Source organism: Coregonus clupeaformis, chromosome 23, assembly GCF_020615455.1.
Source record: "Coregonus clupeaformis isolate EN_2021a chromosome 23, ASM2061545v1, whole genome shotgun sequence".
NCBI classification, from domain to species: Eukaryota; Metazoa; Chordata; class Actinopteri; order Salmoniformes; family Salmonidae; genus Coregonus; species Coregonus clupeaformis.
In genome coordinates, this window is record NC_059214.1 from 21,556,642 (window position 1) to 21,572,303 (window position 15,662).

The window sequence follows — 15,662 nt, forward strand, 5'->3', positions numbered from 1 at the left end:
CTCATGCAGATCAAGGAGATCCGGACCTCCGTTTTTCACCCGCAGACGGATGGGCTCGGCAAGCCCTTTAACAAAACGCTCAAACAGATGCTGCGGAAGGTTATCGAGCAGGACGGGAAGAACTGGGACCAGCTGCTACCCCACCTAATGTTCTCAATCCGAGAAGTACCCCAATCCTCCACTGGGTTCTCCCCGTTTGAAGTCCTCTACGGAGGCCACGTGGCCTACTGGACCTCACCAAGGAGGTGTGGGAAGCTCAACCGACCCCCTTACGCAGCGTGGTAGAGCACGTGGAGACGATGCAGGAGCGGATGACAGCCATATGGCCAGTCGTGAGGGAGCATATGGAGAAGGCCCAACGCGCCCAAGCCCAGGTCTACAATCGGGGAGCTCCCGAGAATTCCAGGTGGGAGACAGGGTGTTGGTGTTGATCCCAATGGCCGAAAGCAAGTTCCTGGCAACATGGCACGGACCATACGAGGTGGTCGAGAAACTGGGACCTGTCAACTACCGCGTACGGCAACCGGGGAGACGGAAACCTCAAGAGATTTACCACGTGAACCTGTTGAAGAAGTGGCACGAGAGGACAGCCTTGGCCGTGTTATGGTCGGGACCCAGGACGCCAACGGTACCAGTGGTGGTCCCGAGTAGTGAGGACCTCGACCCGGCCCAGAAGCAAGAGCTCCGGGAGCTTGTTGATCGGAACACGCAGTGTTCTCAGAGAAGCCGGGCCGCACGACCCTCATTGAACACCACATCAGTACCCGCCCGGGGAAACGGTAAGAAAGAGGCCGTATCGAATTCCGGAGGCCCGACGGAAGGCCGTGAAACAAGAAGTGGAGGCTATGCTGAGGATGGGGGTTGTTGAAGAGTCCCGCAGTGCATGGTGCAGCCCCATCGTGTTGGTGCCCAAACCGGACGGTAGCCTCCGCTTCTGTAATGATTTCCGGGGTGTGAACGACATAAGCGTATTCGACGCCTACCCCATGCCGAGGGTGGACGAGCTAATCGACCGATTGGGAAAGGTCCGGTACATCGGCACCCTTGACCTGACCAAAGGATATTGGCAGGTACCATTGGCAGCCTCCTCCCGGGAGAAGACTGCGTTCTCGACACCAGGCGGTCTGTACCAGTACCGGGTGCTCCCGTTCGGTCTCCACGGAGCCCCACCCACATTCCAGTGACTGATGAACAGAGTGCTTCGACCCCACCAGCAGTACGCAGCGGCCTATCTGGATGATATCATCATCAACAGCCAAGGTTGGGAGGAGCACCTGACGCACCTCCAGGCAGTGCTGGACGCGTTCAGACAAGCCGGGTTGACCGCAAATCCCAAGAAATGCAAGCTAGAGTTCGAGGAGGTGGAGTACCTGGGGTATTTGATCGGACGTGGGAATGTCAAGCCCCAGGAGAGGAAGGTTCACGCGGTACGTGACTGGCCCGTTCCACGCACCAAGACACAGGTCAAGTCCTTCCTGGGACTGGCAGGATACTATAGCCGGTTTATCCCCAACTTTGCGGCTATAGCTTCCCCCCCTCACCGATCTAACCAGGGCCCGCCTCCCGAAAACAGTGAAATGGATGGACGAGACAGAAGCGGCGTTCAGCCGTCTGAAGGAAGCGCTGTGCTCCCATCCGATTCTCGTAACGCCCGATTTCCAGGTGCCGATGGTGGTCCAGATGGATGCATGTGATACGGGACTAGGGGCCATTCTGTCCCAGATACACGATGGGGAGGAGCACCCCATCATGTACATCAGCCGAAAGCTGATACCGCGAGAAAAAAAATAACTCAATTGTTGAGAAAGAGTGTCTGGCGGTGAAGTGGGCGCTAGACACTCTCAAGTATTACCTGTTAGGTACCCACTTCACCCTGGTCACGGACCATGCTCCCCTGGAAAAGACACAAACGATCGGGTCACCAGGTGGTTCTTGTCCCTTCAACGCTTCTCTTTTTCTGTTCTCCATCTGCTGGACGTGCCAGGTCTCGACGGGCTCCCCGGACAGGACTAATTGGGGCTGATTGGGAGCTGGTGAGTAATTAAGGGCGGATTGCTCACCAGCTGTGCAAGGCCCATAAAGCTGCCAGAAGGGCAGCACACAAGGGAGGACTGGGGGAAGTAAGGAAACGTCTTGACCCAACCCCCTGATCTGCCACAATACATATATATATATATAACTCAGCAAAAAAATAAATGTCCCTTTTTCAGGACCCTGTCTTTCAAAGATAATTCGTAAAAATCCAAATAACTTCACAGATCTTCATTGTAAAGGATTTAAACACTGTTTCCCATGCTTGTTCAATGAACCATAAACAATTAATGAACATGCACCTGTGGAACGGTCGTTAAGACACTAACAGCTTACAGACGGTAGGCAATTAAGGTCACAGTTATGAAAACTTAGGACACTAAAGAGGCCTTTCTACTGACTCTGAAAACCACCAAAAGAAAGATGCCCAGGGTCCCTGCTCATCTGCGTGAGCGTGCCTTAGGCATGCTGCAAGGAGGCATGAGGACTGCAGATGTGGCCATGGCAATAAATTGCAATGTCCGTACCGTGAGACGCCTAAGACAGCGTTACAGGGAGACAGGACAGACAGCTGATCGTCCTCGCAGTGGCAGACCACGTGTAACAACACCTGCACAGGATCGGTACATCCGAACATCACACCCGCGGGACAGGTACAGGATGGCAACAACAACTGCCCGAGTTACACCAGGAACGCACAATCCCTCCATCAGTGCTCAGACTGTCCGCAATAGGCTGAGAGAGGCTGGACTGAGGGTTTGTAGGCCTGTTGTAAGGCAGGTCCTCGCCAGACATCACTGGCAACAACGTCGCCTATGGGCACAAACCCACCGTCGCTGGACTAGACAGGACTGGCAAAAAGTGCTCTTCACTGACGAGTCTCGTTTTTGTCTCACCAGGGGTGATGGTCGGATTCGCGTTTATCGTCGAAGGAATGAGCGTTACACCGACGCCTGTACTCTGGAGAGGAATCGATTTGGAGGTGGAGGGTCCGTCATGGTCTGGGGCGGTGTGTCACAGCATCATCGGACTGAGCTTGTTGTCATTGCAGGCAATCTCAACGCTGTGCATTACAGGGAAGACATCCTCCTCCCTCATGTGGTACCCTTCCTGCAGGCTCATCCTGATATGACCCTCCAGCATGACAATGCCACCAGCCATACTGCTCTTTCTGTGCGTGATTTCCTGCAAGACAGGAATGTCAGTGTTCTGCCATGGCCAGCAAAGAGCCCGGATCTCAATCCCATTGATTACGTCTGGGACCTGTTGGATCGGAGGGTGAGGGCTAGGGCCATTCCCCCCAGAAATGTCCAAGGAACTTGCAGGTGCCTTGGTGGAAGAGTGGGGTAACATCTCACAGCAACAACTGGCAAATATACAGTTGAAGTCTGACATTTACATACACTAAGGTTGGAGTCATTAAAACCCTTTTTTCAACCACTCCACATATTTCTTGTTAACAAACTATAGTTTTGGCAAGTCGGTTAGGACATCTACTTTGTGCATGATACAAGTAATTTTTCCAACAATTGTTTACAGACAGATTATTTCACTTATAATTCACTGTATCACAATTCCAGTGGGTCAGAAGTTTACATACACTAAGTTTACTGTGCCTTTAAACAACTTGGACAATTCCAGAAAATGATGTAATGGCTATAGAAGCTTCTGATAGGCTAATTGACATCATTTGAGTCAATTGGAGGTGTACCTGTGGATGTATTTCAAGGCCTACCTTCAAACTCAGTGCCTCTTTGCTTGACATCATGGGAAAATCAAAATAAATCAGCCAAGAACTTTTAAAAAATGATGGTAGACCTCCACAAGTCTGGTTCATCCTTGGGAGCAATTTCCAAACGCCTGAAGGTACCACGTTCATCTGTACAAACAATAGTATGCAAGTATAAACACCATGGGACCACGCAGCCGTCATACCACTCAGGAAGGAGACACATTCTGTCTCCTAGAGATGAACGTACTTTGGTGCGAAAAGTCCAAATCAATCCCAGAACAACAGAAAAGGACCTTGTGAAGATGCTGGAGGAAACAGGTACAAAAGTATCTACATCCACAGTAAAACGAGTCCTATATCAACATAACCTGAAAGGCCGCTTAGCAAGGAAGAAGCCACTGCGCCATAAAAAAGCCAGACTAAGTTTGCAAAGTTTGCAACTGCACATGGGGACAAAGATCGTACTTTTTGGAGAAATGTCCTCTGGTCTGATGAAACAAAAATAGAACTGTTTGGCCATAATGACCATCGTTATGTTTGGAGGAAAAAGGGGGGCCTTACAAGCCGAAGAACACCATCCCAACCGTGAAGCACAGGGGTGGCAGCATCATGCTGTGGGGGTGCTTTGCTGCAGGAGGGACTGGTGCACTTCACAAAATAGATGGCATCATGAGGAAGGAAAATTATGTGGGTATATTGAAGCAACATCACAAGACATCAGTCAGGAAGTTAAAACTTGGTCGCAAATGGGTCTTCCAAATGGACAATGACCCCAAGCATACTTCCAAAGTTGTGGCAAAATGGCTTAAGGACAACAAAGTCAAGGTATTGGAGTGGCCATCACAAAGCCCTGACCTCAATCCTATAGAACATTTGTGGGCAGAACTGAAAAAGCGTGTGCGAGCAAGGAGGCCTACAAACCTGACAGTTACACCAGCTCTGTCAGGAGGAATGGGCCAAAATTCACCGAACTTATTGTGGGACGCTTGTAGAAGGCTACCTGAAACGTTTGACCCAAGTTAAACAATTTAAAGGCAATGCTACCAAATACTAATTGAGTGTATGTAAACTTCTGACCCACTGGGAATGTGATGAAAGAAATAAAAGCTGAAATAAATCATTCTCTCTACTATTATTCTGACATTTTACAGAGATCCTAACTGACCTAAGACAGCAAATATTTACTAGGATTAAATGTCAGGAATTGTGAAAAACTAAGTTTAAATGTATTTGGCTAAGGTGTATGTAAACTTCCGACTTCAACTGTATACTGTATATATACTTTTTTGAAGTTTCATTGTTGGACATAAAAGACTGTAAAAACACCAGGAAATCAGCTCCAAGTGATTTTAATTTAGGAAATCTGTTCCCAAGTATTTCCATGCATAATAGAGACACGTGATCGTATAGAAATATAAGCAAGGTTTGAAATTATTGCTTTAGTCAAATATTATATACAGTGGGGAGAACAAGTATTTGATACACTGCCGATTTTGCAGGTTTTCCTACTTACAAAGCATGTAGAGGTCTGTCATTTTTATCATAGGTACACTTCAACTGTGAGAGACGGAATCTAAAACAAAAATCCAGAAAATCATATTGTATGATTTTTAAGTAATTAATTTGCATGACATAAGTATTTGATCACCTACCAACCAGTAAGAATTCCGGCTCTCACAGACCTGTTAGTTTTTCTTTAAGAAGCCCTCCTGTTCTCCACTCATTACCTGTATTAACTACACCTGTTTGAACTCGTTACCTGTATAAAAGACACCTGTCCACACACTCAATCAAACAGACTCCAACCTCTCCACAATGGCCAAGACCAGAGAGCTGTGTAAGGACATCAGGGATAAAATTGTAGACCTGCACAAGGCTGGGATGGGGTACAGGACAATAGGCAAGCAGCTTGGTGAGAAGGCAACAACCTTTGGCGCAATTATTAGAAAATGGAAGAAGTTCAAGATGACGGTCAATCACCCTCGGTCTGGGGCTCCATGCAAGATCTCACCTCGTAGGGCATCAATGATCATGAGGAAGGTGAGGGATCAGCCCAGAACTACACGGCAGGACCTGGTCAATGACCTGAAGAGGGCTGGGACCACAGTCTCAAAGAAAACCATTAGTAACACACTACGCCGTCATGGCTTGAAATCCTGCAGCGCACGCAAGGTCCCCCTGCTCAAGCCAGCGCATGTCCAGGCCCGTCTGAAGTTTGCCAATGACCATCTGGATGATCCAGAGGAGGAATGGGAGAAGGTCATGTGGTCTGATGAGACAAAAATAGAGCTTTTTGGTCTAAACTCCACTCGCCGTGTTTGGAGGAAGAAGAAGGATGAGTACAACCCCAAGAACACCATCCCAACCGTGAAGCATGGAAGTGGAAACATCATTCTTTGGGGATGCTTTTCTGCAAAGGGGAAAGGACGACTGCACCGTATTGAGGGGAGGATGGATGGGGCCATGTATCGTGAGATCTTGGCCAACAACCTCCTTCCCTCAGTAAAAGCATTGAAGATGGGTCGTGGCTGGGTCTTCCAGCATGACAACGACCCGAAACACACAGCCAGGGCAACTAAGGAGTGGCTCCGTAAGAAGCATCTCAAGGTCCTGGAGTGGCCTTGCCAGTCTACAGACCTGAACCCAATAGAACATCTTTGGAGGGAGCTGAATGTCCTTATTGCCCAGCGACAGCCCCGAAACCTGAAGGATCTGGAGAAGGTCTGTATGGAGGAGTGGGCCAAAATCCCTGCTGCAGTATGTGCAAACCTGGTAAAGACCTACAGGAAACTTATGATCTCTGTAATTGCAAACAAAGGTTTCTGTATCAAATATTAAGTTCTGCTTTTCTGATGGGTCAAATACTTATGTCATGCAATAAAATGCAAATTAATTACTTAAAAATCATACAATGTGATTTTCTGGATTTTACATGCTTTGTAAGTAGGAAAACCTGCAAAATCGGCAGTGTATCAAATACTTGTTCTCCCCACTGTATTTTGGGGCTTCTTGCAGTCAATTTGCAGTCTACAAATTATTTGTAATTATGTTCCAAGGCTGATGCACTTGGCCTCTGACCTGTCTGTCCAGTACCCATCCCTCATTCCTAAATGTTAAGGGACCTGCATTGTGCTCTCTCCCCATGCAGTCCTGTTCAAAGTGTACTGCAGCGACCACACCTACACCACCATCCGGGTCCCCATGGCCGCCTCGGTCAGAGAGGTCATCAGCGCTGTGGCCGACAAGCTGGGGTCAGCGGAGGAACTCCTCCTGGTCAACCTCAGTTCGGCCGGAGGTGAGATGGGCTACAGCCACACGCTAATCAAATGGTGGTGGTTGACACAGTCTTTCCACACAAGGCCTGATATTTACAGATGCTATGATGCTCATTAATCAGGGCCTGATTTACTGGAAGTGATTGGGTTTTGGTGCTGGATCGGTCTGTTTCAGTATGTGGAGCTGTTATTTACTAGCATTTGTTTTGCTGCTAAGAATCTGGGCACAATTCTCTGCTGAGGATTCAGAGGAATATGGATGCCCCGTCTGTCATGTTCAATGCAATATTGCCAGTTCTAATGCTAACATAAATGCATCCTCTTCAAAGTATTTTTGACCGCTTTCTTTGATAATGAAGTTAGAGGACGACTCTGGGTTATTTCAGATGACTCAGGAGAGCGCTATGGCAACCGCAGCCAGTAAAACCCTATAGCAGTGTAACCGTATCTTCTCCTGTGATTAGGGTTAAGTAAAAGGCTGTGCACGGGCTATTTTGAAGCACTGTTTTGAAACTGTAATAGGCCTACAGAGGGGCATCTTTAGAACCTTACAAATCAAAATGTATTTGTCACATGCGCCGAATACAACAGGTGTAGACTTTACCGTGAAATGCTTACTTAAAGTACGAGCCCTTTCCCAACAATGCAGAGTTAAAAAGTAAGAAACATGTAGGTAGGGCTAAAAGTGACTAGGCAATCAGGATTTAAAATAAACAGTTGCAGCAGCGTATGTGAAGAGTGGGAAAGTGTGTTGTGTGTGTGGCGTCAATATGCAAATGTGTGTGTTTTGTGGGTGGAGTCCAGTGAGCGTGCATAGAGTCAGTGCAAGAGAGTCAGTGCAAAAAGGTTCAATGCAAATAGTTCAGGTAGCCATTTGATTAACTATTCAGCAGTATTATGGCTTGGGGGTAGAAGCTGTTCAGGAGCCTTTTGGTCCCAGACTTGGCGCTCCGGTACCGCTTCCCGTGCGGTAGCAGAGTAAACAGTCTATGGCTTGGGCGGCTGGGGTCTTTGACAATTTTCCAGGCCTTCCTCTGACACCGCCTGGTATAGAGGTCCTGGATGGCAGGGAGCTCAACCCCAGTGATGTACTGGGCCATCCGCACCACCCTCTGTAGCGCCTTGCATTCGGATGCCAAGCAGTTTCCATACCAAGCGGTGATGCAGCCAGTCAAGATGCTCTCAATGGTGCAGCTGTAAAACTTTTTGAAGATCTGAGGGCCCATGCCAAATCTTTTCAGCCTCCTGAGGGGGAAGAGGTGTTGTCGTGCCTTCTTCATGACTGTGTTGGTGTGTGTGGACCATGTTAATTCCTTAGTGATGTGGACACAGAGGAACTTGAAGCTCTCGACCCGCTCCACTACAGCCCTGTCAATGTGGATGGGGGGCGTGCTCGGCCCTCCATTTCCTGTAGTTCACGATCAGCTCCTTTGTCTTGCTGATGTTGAGGGAGAGGTTGTTGTCCTGGCACCACACTGCCAGGTCACTGACCTACTCCCTATAGGCTGTCTCATCGTCATCGGTGATCAGGCCTACCACCGACGTGTCATCAGCAAACTTAATGATGGTGATGGAGTTGTGCACGGCCACGCAGTCGTGGGTGAACAGGGAGTACAGGAGGGGACTAAGCATGCACCCCTGAAGCGCCCCAGTGTTCAGGGTCAGCGTGGCGGATGTCTTGTTGCATACCCTCACCACCAGGGGGCAGCCCGTCAGGAAGTTCAGGATCCAGTTGCAGAGGGAGGTGTTTAGTCCCAGGATCCTGAGCTTTTTGATGCACTTGGATGGCACTATGTGATCTGTAGTCAATGAACATCATTCTCACATAGGCGTTCCTCTTATCCAGGTGGGAGAGGGCAGTGTGGAGTGCAATAGAGAGAGCGTAATCTGTGGATCTGTTGGGGCGGTATGCAATTGGAGTGGGTCCAGGGTGTTTAGGATGATGGTGTTGATGTGAGCCATGACCAGCCTTTCAAAGCATTTCATGACTACAGATGTGAGTGCTACGGGGCGATAGTCATTTAGACAGATTACGTTGGACTATGGTGGTCAGGGACTATGGTGGTCTGCTTGAAACATGTATGTATTACAGACTGGGTCAGGGAGAGGTTGAAAATGTCAGTGAAGACAATTGCCAGCTGGTCAGCACATGTTCTCAGTATGTGTCCTGGAAATTCGACTGGCCCTGCGGCCTTGTGAATGTTTACCTGTTTAAAGGTCTTGCTCATATCGGCTACGGAGAGCGAGATCACACAGTTGTCCGGAACAGCTGGTGCTCTCATGCATGGTTCAGTGTTGCTTGCCTCAAAGTAAAAGCATGAGCTGGCGCACACCCAGAGAAAAGTATTTAGTGTAGTGGTGCTGACTAACGGTAAATAAACTGTAAACTATAAAAAATAAAGAGAGTCACACACTCTATGTGGAGTAAAGGTGGTCTAGAGTTGTGTTGCCTCTGGTTGCACAGGTGACATGCTGGTAAAAATGGGGTAAAACGGATTTCAGTTTCCCTGCATTAAAATCACCAGCCACTAGGAGCGCTGCCTCTGGATGTGTATTTTCTTGTTTTCTTAGGCCCTATACAGCTTGTTGAGTGCGGTCTTAGTGCCAGCATCGGTTTGTGCTGGTAAATAGACAGCTACGAAAAATATAGATGAAAACTCTCTTGGTAAGTAGTGCGGTCTGCAGCTTATCATTAGGGATTCTAACTCAAGGTAGCAAACCCTGAGATTTCCTTTGCGCACCAGCTGTTGTTAACAAAGAGATACACCCCTCCCCCCTTAACCTTACCTGCAGCTGCCGTACGGTCTTGACGATGCATAGAAAAACCAGCTAGATGTATATTATCCATGTCCTTGTTCAGCCACGGCTCGGAGAAACAGGATATTACAGTTCTTCAGGTCCCGTTGAAAGGATAGTCTCGAACAAAGTTTGTCCAGTTTGTTCTCCAGTGACTGTGCATTCCCCAAAAGAACGGAGCCTAGGGGTGGTTTATTTGCACGCCAACGTAGTTTTATCAGTATGCCCGCCCATCTGCCCCTTTTGTGGCGTCGCTTCCTTTTCCGAGTCCCAGGGATTAGGGCCTTGTCCGTAGTATGCAGAACATCCACAGTAGCTGACTTGTTGAAGTAGAAGTTGTTGTCCAAATCGAGGTTAGTGATCGCTGTTCTGATGTCCAGAAGCTGTTTTCGTTCACAGGAAATAATGGCGGAGACAATATTTACAAAAAAAGTAAAGAACAGCTACAAAAAACACACAAAGTAGTAGAATTGGTCGGGAGTCCGTAAAACGGCTGATATCTTTTCCTTACCCTTGTTATGCGACTTTAGAACATACCATAATAATATGCTAATGTACTGTATTTGATATGTTCATGTTTTTTTATTATCGCTTGTTTGTTGTTTTCCTTCAGATAAAGTGGTGCTAAAACCCAACGATATTTCAGTCTTCTCCACACTCAGCATCAACGGCCGTCTATTTATCTGTCCCAGGGATCAACTGGATTCATTGGTGGGTATATACCCCTGAGAAAAACATATTGCCCACCAAATTACAATGCAGAAAAACAAGCATTCAGACACACCCGACTAATTCCCAGAGGTTTCCCTACAAGCTACATCTCATGCAGCTGTTACTATGAAGCATGTTGCGTCTCATGTTGTATTTCTCTCATGTAATATATATTTTTTCATCGACTGACAGATGTTCACTGGCCTGAGGCTACTGTTGCATTTCGACTTGTTATAGTTGTATAACTGTCATTGTAGCTATTAAAACAGTCCTGTATTTCAAATGAGTGTTAATTGTATGATGAAGAATAATAATATTATACAGACAACTGTAAATTATATGGTATATTAATATTGCACTATATTTCAGACGCCCTTGCCAGAGCAGGAAGGACCCTCCACAGGCTCCATGGGCAGCTTTGAGTTGATGAGCTCTAAAGACCTGGCCTACCAGATGACTCTCTACGACTGGGAACTCTTCCACTGTGTACATGAGGTTTGTCAGACCAATGACAAATGAGGAATTACTTGATTCTATGGATGCGTCCTAAATGGTACCCTATGCCCTATACGTGTATAGTGCACTACTTTCGACCACTGACCTATGGGGAATAGTGCGCCATTTGGGGTGCAAGCTATGTCTTCCTACACTCTTCGGCTGTCTCTATAGGAGGTAGAACCGTTTTTGGTTCCAGGTAGAACCCTTTTGGGTTCCATGTAGAACACTCTGTGGAAAGGGTTTTACATGGTACCAAAAAGGGTTCTTCAAAGGGTTCTCCTTAGGGGACAGCCGAACAACCCTTTTAAGTTCTAGATAGCACCTTTTTTTCTAAGAGTGTATCGATCAACTATTAAACCAATATGTTGATACATTATTACAGGAACTATCAGGGACACGGTCATTGACCTTCTCTCTTGCCCTGTTCTACAGCATGAGCTGATCTACCATACGTTTGGGAGGAAGAACTTCAAGAAGACCACGGCCAACATGGACCTGTTCCTCAGGAGGTTCAATGAGATCCAGCTGTGGGTGATCACAGAGATCTGTCTGTGTGCTCAGCAGAGCAAACGTGTTCAGCTGCTCAAGAAGTTCATCAAGATCGCTGCTCAGTGAGTGGCCCTTGCCTTGTCGCCCTGTCGCCCTCTCTCTCATGCACGGACACATACACGTTTGCACACACACTCGGTCTCACCCTGACTGCAGAGCTGTAGTAGTAGAAATGCATACCTGTGTCACTTAGCTGTAGGGTTCGGTCAACCCTCCCAATCAATCCCTAAGGGAAAAGGTTTAAATGTCAAGATTAAAACGTGTGAATGGCTGAATGTACGGTACATTCGGAAAGTATTCAGACCCCTTGACTTTTTCCACATTTTGTTACAGCCTTATTCTAAAATTGATTTTTTTTGTTTTTTTTCCCTCATCATTCTACACACAATACCCCATAATGACAAAGCAAAAACAGTTTTTAAAATTTTAGCAAATTTATTAAAAGTAGAAAACGCTCTGGAGCCGTTTTTCATCAAGGATCTCTCTGTACCTTGTTTCGTTCATGTTTCCCTAAATCCTAACTAGTTTCCCAGTCCCTGCCGTTGAAAAACATCCCCACAGCATGATGCTGCCACCACCATGCTTCACCGTAGGGATGGTGACAGGTTTCCGCCAGACATGACGCTTGGCATTGGTTTCATCTGACCAGAGAATCTTGTTTCTCATGGTCTGAGAGTCCTTTACGCGTCTTTTGGCAAATTCCAAGCGGGCTGTCATGTGCCTTTTACTGAGGAGTGACTTCCGTCTGGCCACTCTACCATAAAGGCCTAATTAGTGGAGTGCTGCAGAGATGGTTGTCCTTCTGGAAGGTTCTCCCATCTCCACAGAGGAACGCTGGAGCTCTGTCAGAGTGACCATCGGGTTCTTGGTCACCTCCCTGACCAAGGCCCTTCTCCCCCGATTGCTCAGTTTGTCCGGGTGGCCAGCTCTAGGAAGAGTCTTGGTGGTTCCAATCTTCTTCTATTTAAGAATGATGGAGGCCATTGTTTTCTTGGGGACCTTCAATGCTGCAGACATGTTTTGGTACCCTTCCCCAGATCTGTGCCTCGACACAATCCTGTCTCAGAGCTCTACGGACAATTCCTTCGACCTCATGGCTTGGTGTTTGCTCTGACATGCACTGTCGACTGTGGGACCTTATATAGACAGGTGTGTGCCTTTCCAAATCATGTCCAATCAATTGAATTTACCACAGGTGGACTCCATTCAAGTTGTAGAAACATCTCAAGGATGATCAATGGAAACAGGATGCACCTGAGCTCAATTTCGAGTCTCATAGCAAAGCGTCTGAATACTTATGTAAATAAGGTATTTCTGTTTCTAATTTTTAATACATTTGCAAAGATTTCTAAAAACCTGTTTTCGCTTTGTCATTATGGGGTATTGTGTGTAGATTGAGGATTTTTAGGTATTTCATCCCTTTTAGAATAAGGCTGTAATGTAACAAAATGTGGAAAAAGGGAAGGGGTCAGAATACTTTCAGAATGCACTGTACGTGTATCATTTAGGTAATGAGTGTTTCATTCCTGACCCCCTGTGATTACTTATATTAGTCACATGTAACATGGTACCTGATACTGATACATCTTTGGACTACTTTCTCTCTGTAACAGCTGTAAAGAGTATAAGAACCTCAACTCCTTCTTCGCTATTATCATGGGCATGAGCAACCCAGCCGTGAGCAGACTGAGTCAGACCTGGGAGGTGGGTGTCTGTCTGTCACTGTGTCTGTCTGTCTGTCTCACTGTGTCTGTCTGTCTCTCTCACTGTGTCTGTCTGTGTCTGTGTCTGTGTCTGTGTCTGTGTCTGTGTCTGTGTCTGTCTGACACTGTCCAAAAACACTCACCTGTGTTTAGCACCTGCCAAAGAATATAGTGATTTCAACTGTTTGATAACTTTCCCTGTTATTTGTGTTGACAGAAACTACCAAGCAAATTTAAGAAGTTTTACAGTGAATTTGAAAGCTTAATGGTGAGTACAATTAACAAATTTTAGCCCCATATCAACCATTCATCCACCTACATAGTCTCTAGCCTTTCTTTCTATAGCTTCTATTTATTCAAATATTGAATTGAAACTTCACATTCTTGCATGGTCATTTGTCATCTAACAATGTATGGATTGAGCAGCACCACCCTTGGCTGTGACTGTGATATGCCCACTTAACATGGTTATGGCAGATCTCAGAACAGTGTGAGTGTTTCCACAGGACCCTTCCAGGAACCACCGGGCGTACCGGCTCACTGTGGCCAAGCTGGACCCGCCCATCATTCCCTTCATGCCGCTGCTGATCAAAGGTCATTGCAACCCAACACAGCTCTCTCCCACCATATACATGACCCTCCATGTTGTTTTAACCATTATCTTACCCATTGATTGACTATTGAGAAGTTTATCCTCACTGCCTCTTGTGTGAAGAAGTTATCAGCACGTTTTGATCTCTCTTTTTGGAGTGTCGACCTGCGACAGTGTAACTAGCTTCTATATTGTTTGCTCTTGTCAATTCCAGTCCTTGTACTTTTGCCTATGTTCTTTCTAAGTGTGTAATCATATTGCTATTATCTTTCCAGACATGACTTTCACTCATGATGGAAACAAGACATTCATTGACAGTTTGGTCAATTTTGAGAAAATGGTAAGGCCCTCCATGAGGATATTGATTTTGATATATTATATTGGAGGTCTAAATTCAAAATGGTAACATCTATTTGTGTTTTTCAGCGAATGATCGCTAATACAGTGAGAATAGTGAGATACTGCAGAAGTCTGCCATTCAGTAAGTAAACATAACTGTCTTTAAAAGGTTTCTAAGTGCTTGGGTATACAGGGCACTGTTATAATAAAGGTGGTATTTCTCTTTCCCATCGTCTCTCAGGTGCAGAACCATCTCAGACCAGTAAGAACCACCCGGACGTGAGGAGCTACGTGCGCCAGCTGACTGTGATTGACAACCAGAGAACACTGTCTCAGCTCTCCCACAGACTGGAGCCACGCAGGACCTGAAGCCTCCCTGGACACTGGACAGACACTGGACAGCTACAGTACATGTCTCATGCTGCTGCTCTACTGCCAAAAATAAGCTTGCTTTACATGTTGTACCAATACACACACATATCCACTCTGCTACATGGAACTTCACATTATTATACATACAGTATAGTCAAGTATGCTACAGAGTTCATCAGTTCCACCTTCAACTGTATTTTCAAATGTCAGTATAATTTCTGCTTCTTGTTTCCTTTTGTGTATTGTTCTCATTTTTTTAAACACTCTGCTTTAAATTTCACCAAGTATTTTCAAATTCATCTCATTCTCATGTCCCTGAAGCTCTAGTTGATTATTTGAAGTCACCAGCCCCATGAAAATGACACACTCTATAAAGTGAATGATCTTTTGGAAATAATCATCCATTCGATTGTTGTACAAGAATCTGTGAAGTTTATGTTAAACAGAGAACTTTTCCAGATGGAAACATTGGCTCTTACTTCACTCTCTGACCTCCTAAATTCAAAATCCTGATATTCAGTTGTGGTTTCCTGTCTTTTTTCTAAATCAGATTGTATTTATAAATATTTTAGTTTGAGGCTTTTTATTACACATGTTGTACAATGTATTCATATATGTATTATAACCTCAGCATGCAATGATTTGAGATGTTGGGCTGGATATACAGTATGTGAGCACATTCCTCTTTCAAAGTATGTAAGGTAACTGTTGTCTGCAATTATTTTAGACATGTTTATTGTGTAAATATTAAAAACAAATTAGATGTATCTGCTGATGATGCTGTCCATTCATTATTTTGATAACTATTTAGTATAATAGCTAATTATGAGCTAAGATGAAAATATATTTAGAGTAGCACGAAATAATATTTCAAATACACTTTTATGCTGTCATAGTATGTCTTTTGATGATAGGAAAACTAATTAAATTCCCTATTATTGCAGGTGTTGGTTGTTATATCATAGACTGCTACTTCTATTTAATGGTGTCGTTGGGGGTGTACCGATTTTGTCCATTGAGTGGAGCTGTTGTCATCAGAATTTGTGAAACTCTTCGAAAGATTT

At 45.7% G+C, this 15,662-nt stretch overlaps 1 protein-coding gene across 4 annotated transcripts in view; it reads left to right on the top strand.

Annotated features, from left to right (window-relative positions):
- The window catches only part of LOC121536783 (rap guanine nucleotide exchange factor 4), a 57,779-nt gene extending 42,414 nt beyond the window's left edge, over nt 1–15,365 (top strand). For all 4 annotated transcript variants that reach the window (XM_041844324.1, XM_041844325.1, XM_041844326.1 and 1 more), the window contains 10 exons: nt 6,912–7,058; nt 10,448–10,545; nt 10,915–11,040; nt 11,476–11,654; nt 13,206–13,296; nt 13,513–13,563; nt 13,802–13,889; nt 14,163–14,227; nt 14,314–14,368; nt 14,468–15,365. In XM_041844324.1, the coding sequence (XP_041700258.1) occupies nt 6,912–7,058; nt 10,448–10,545; nt 10,915–11,040; nt 11,476–11,654; nt 13,206–13,296; nt 13,513–13,563; nt 13,802–13,889; nt 14,163–14,227; nt 14,314–14,368; nt 14,468–14,595 (1,028 nt within the window). In that variant the 3' untranslated portion in view covers nt 14,596–15,365. The remainder of the gene's footprint in view (nt 1–6,911; nt 7,059–10,447; nt 10,546–10,914; nt 11,041–11,475; nt 11,655–13,205; nt 13,297–13,512; nt 13,564–13,801; nt 13,890–14,162; nt 14,228–14,313; nt 14,369–14,467) is intronic.
- The last annotated feature ends 297 nt before the right edge of the window (nt 15,366–15,662 follow it).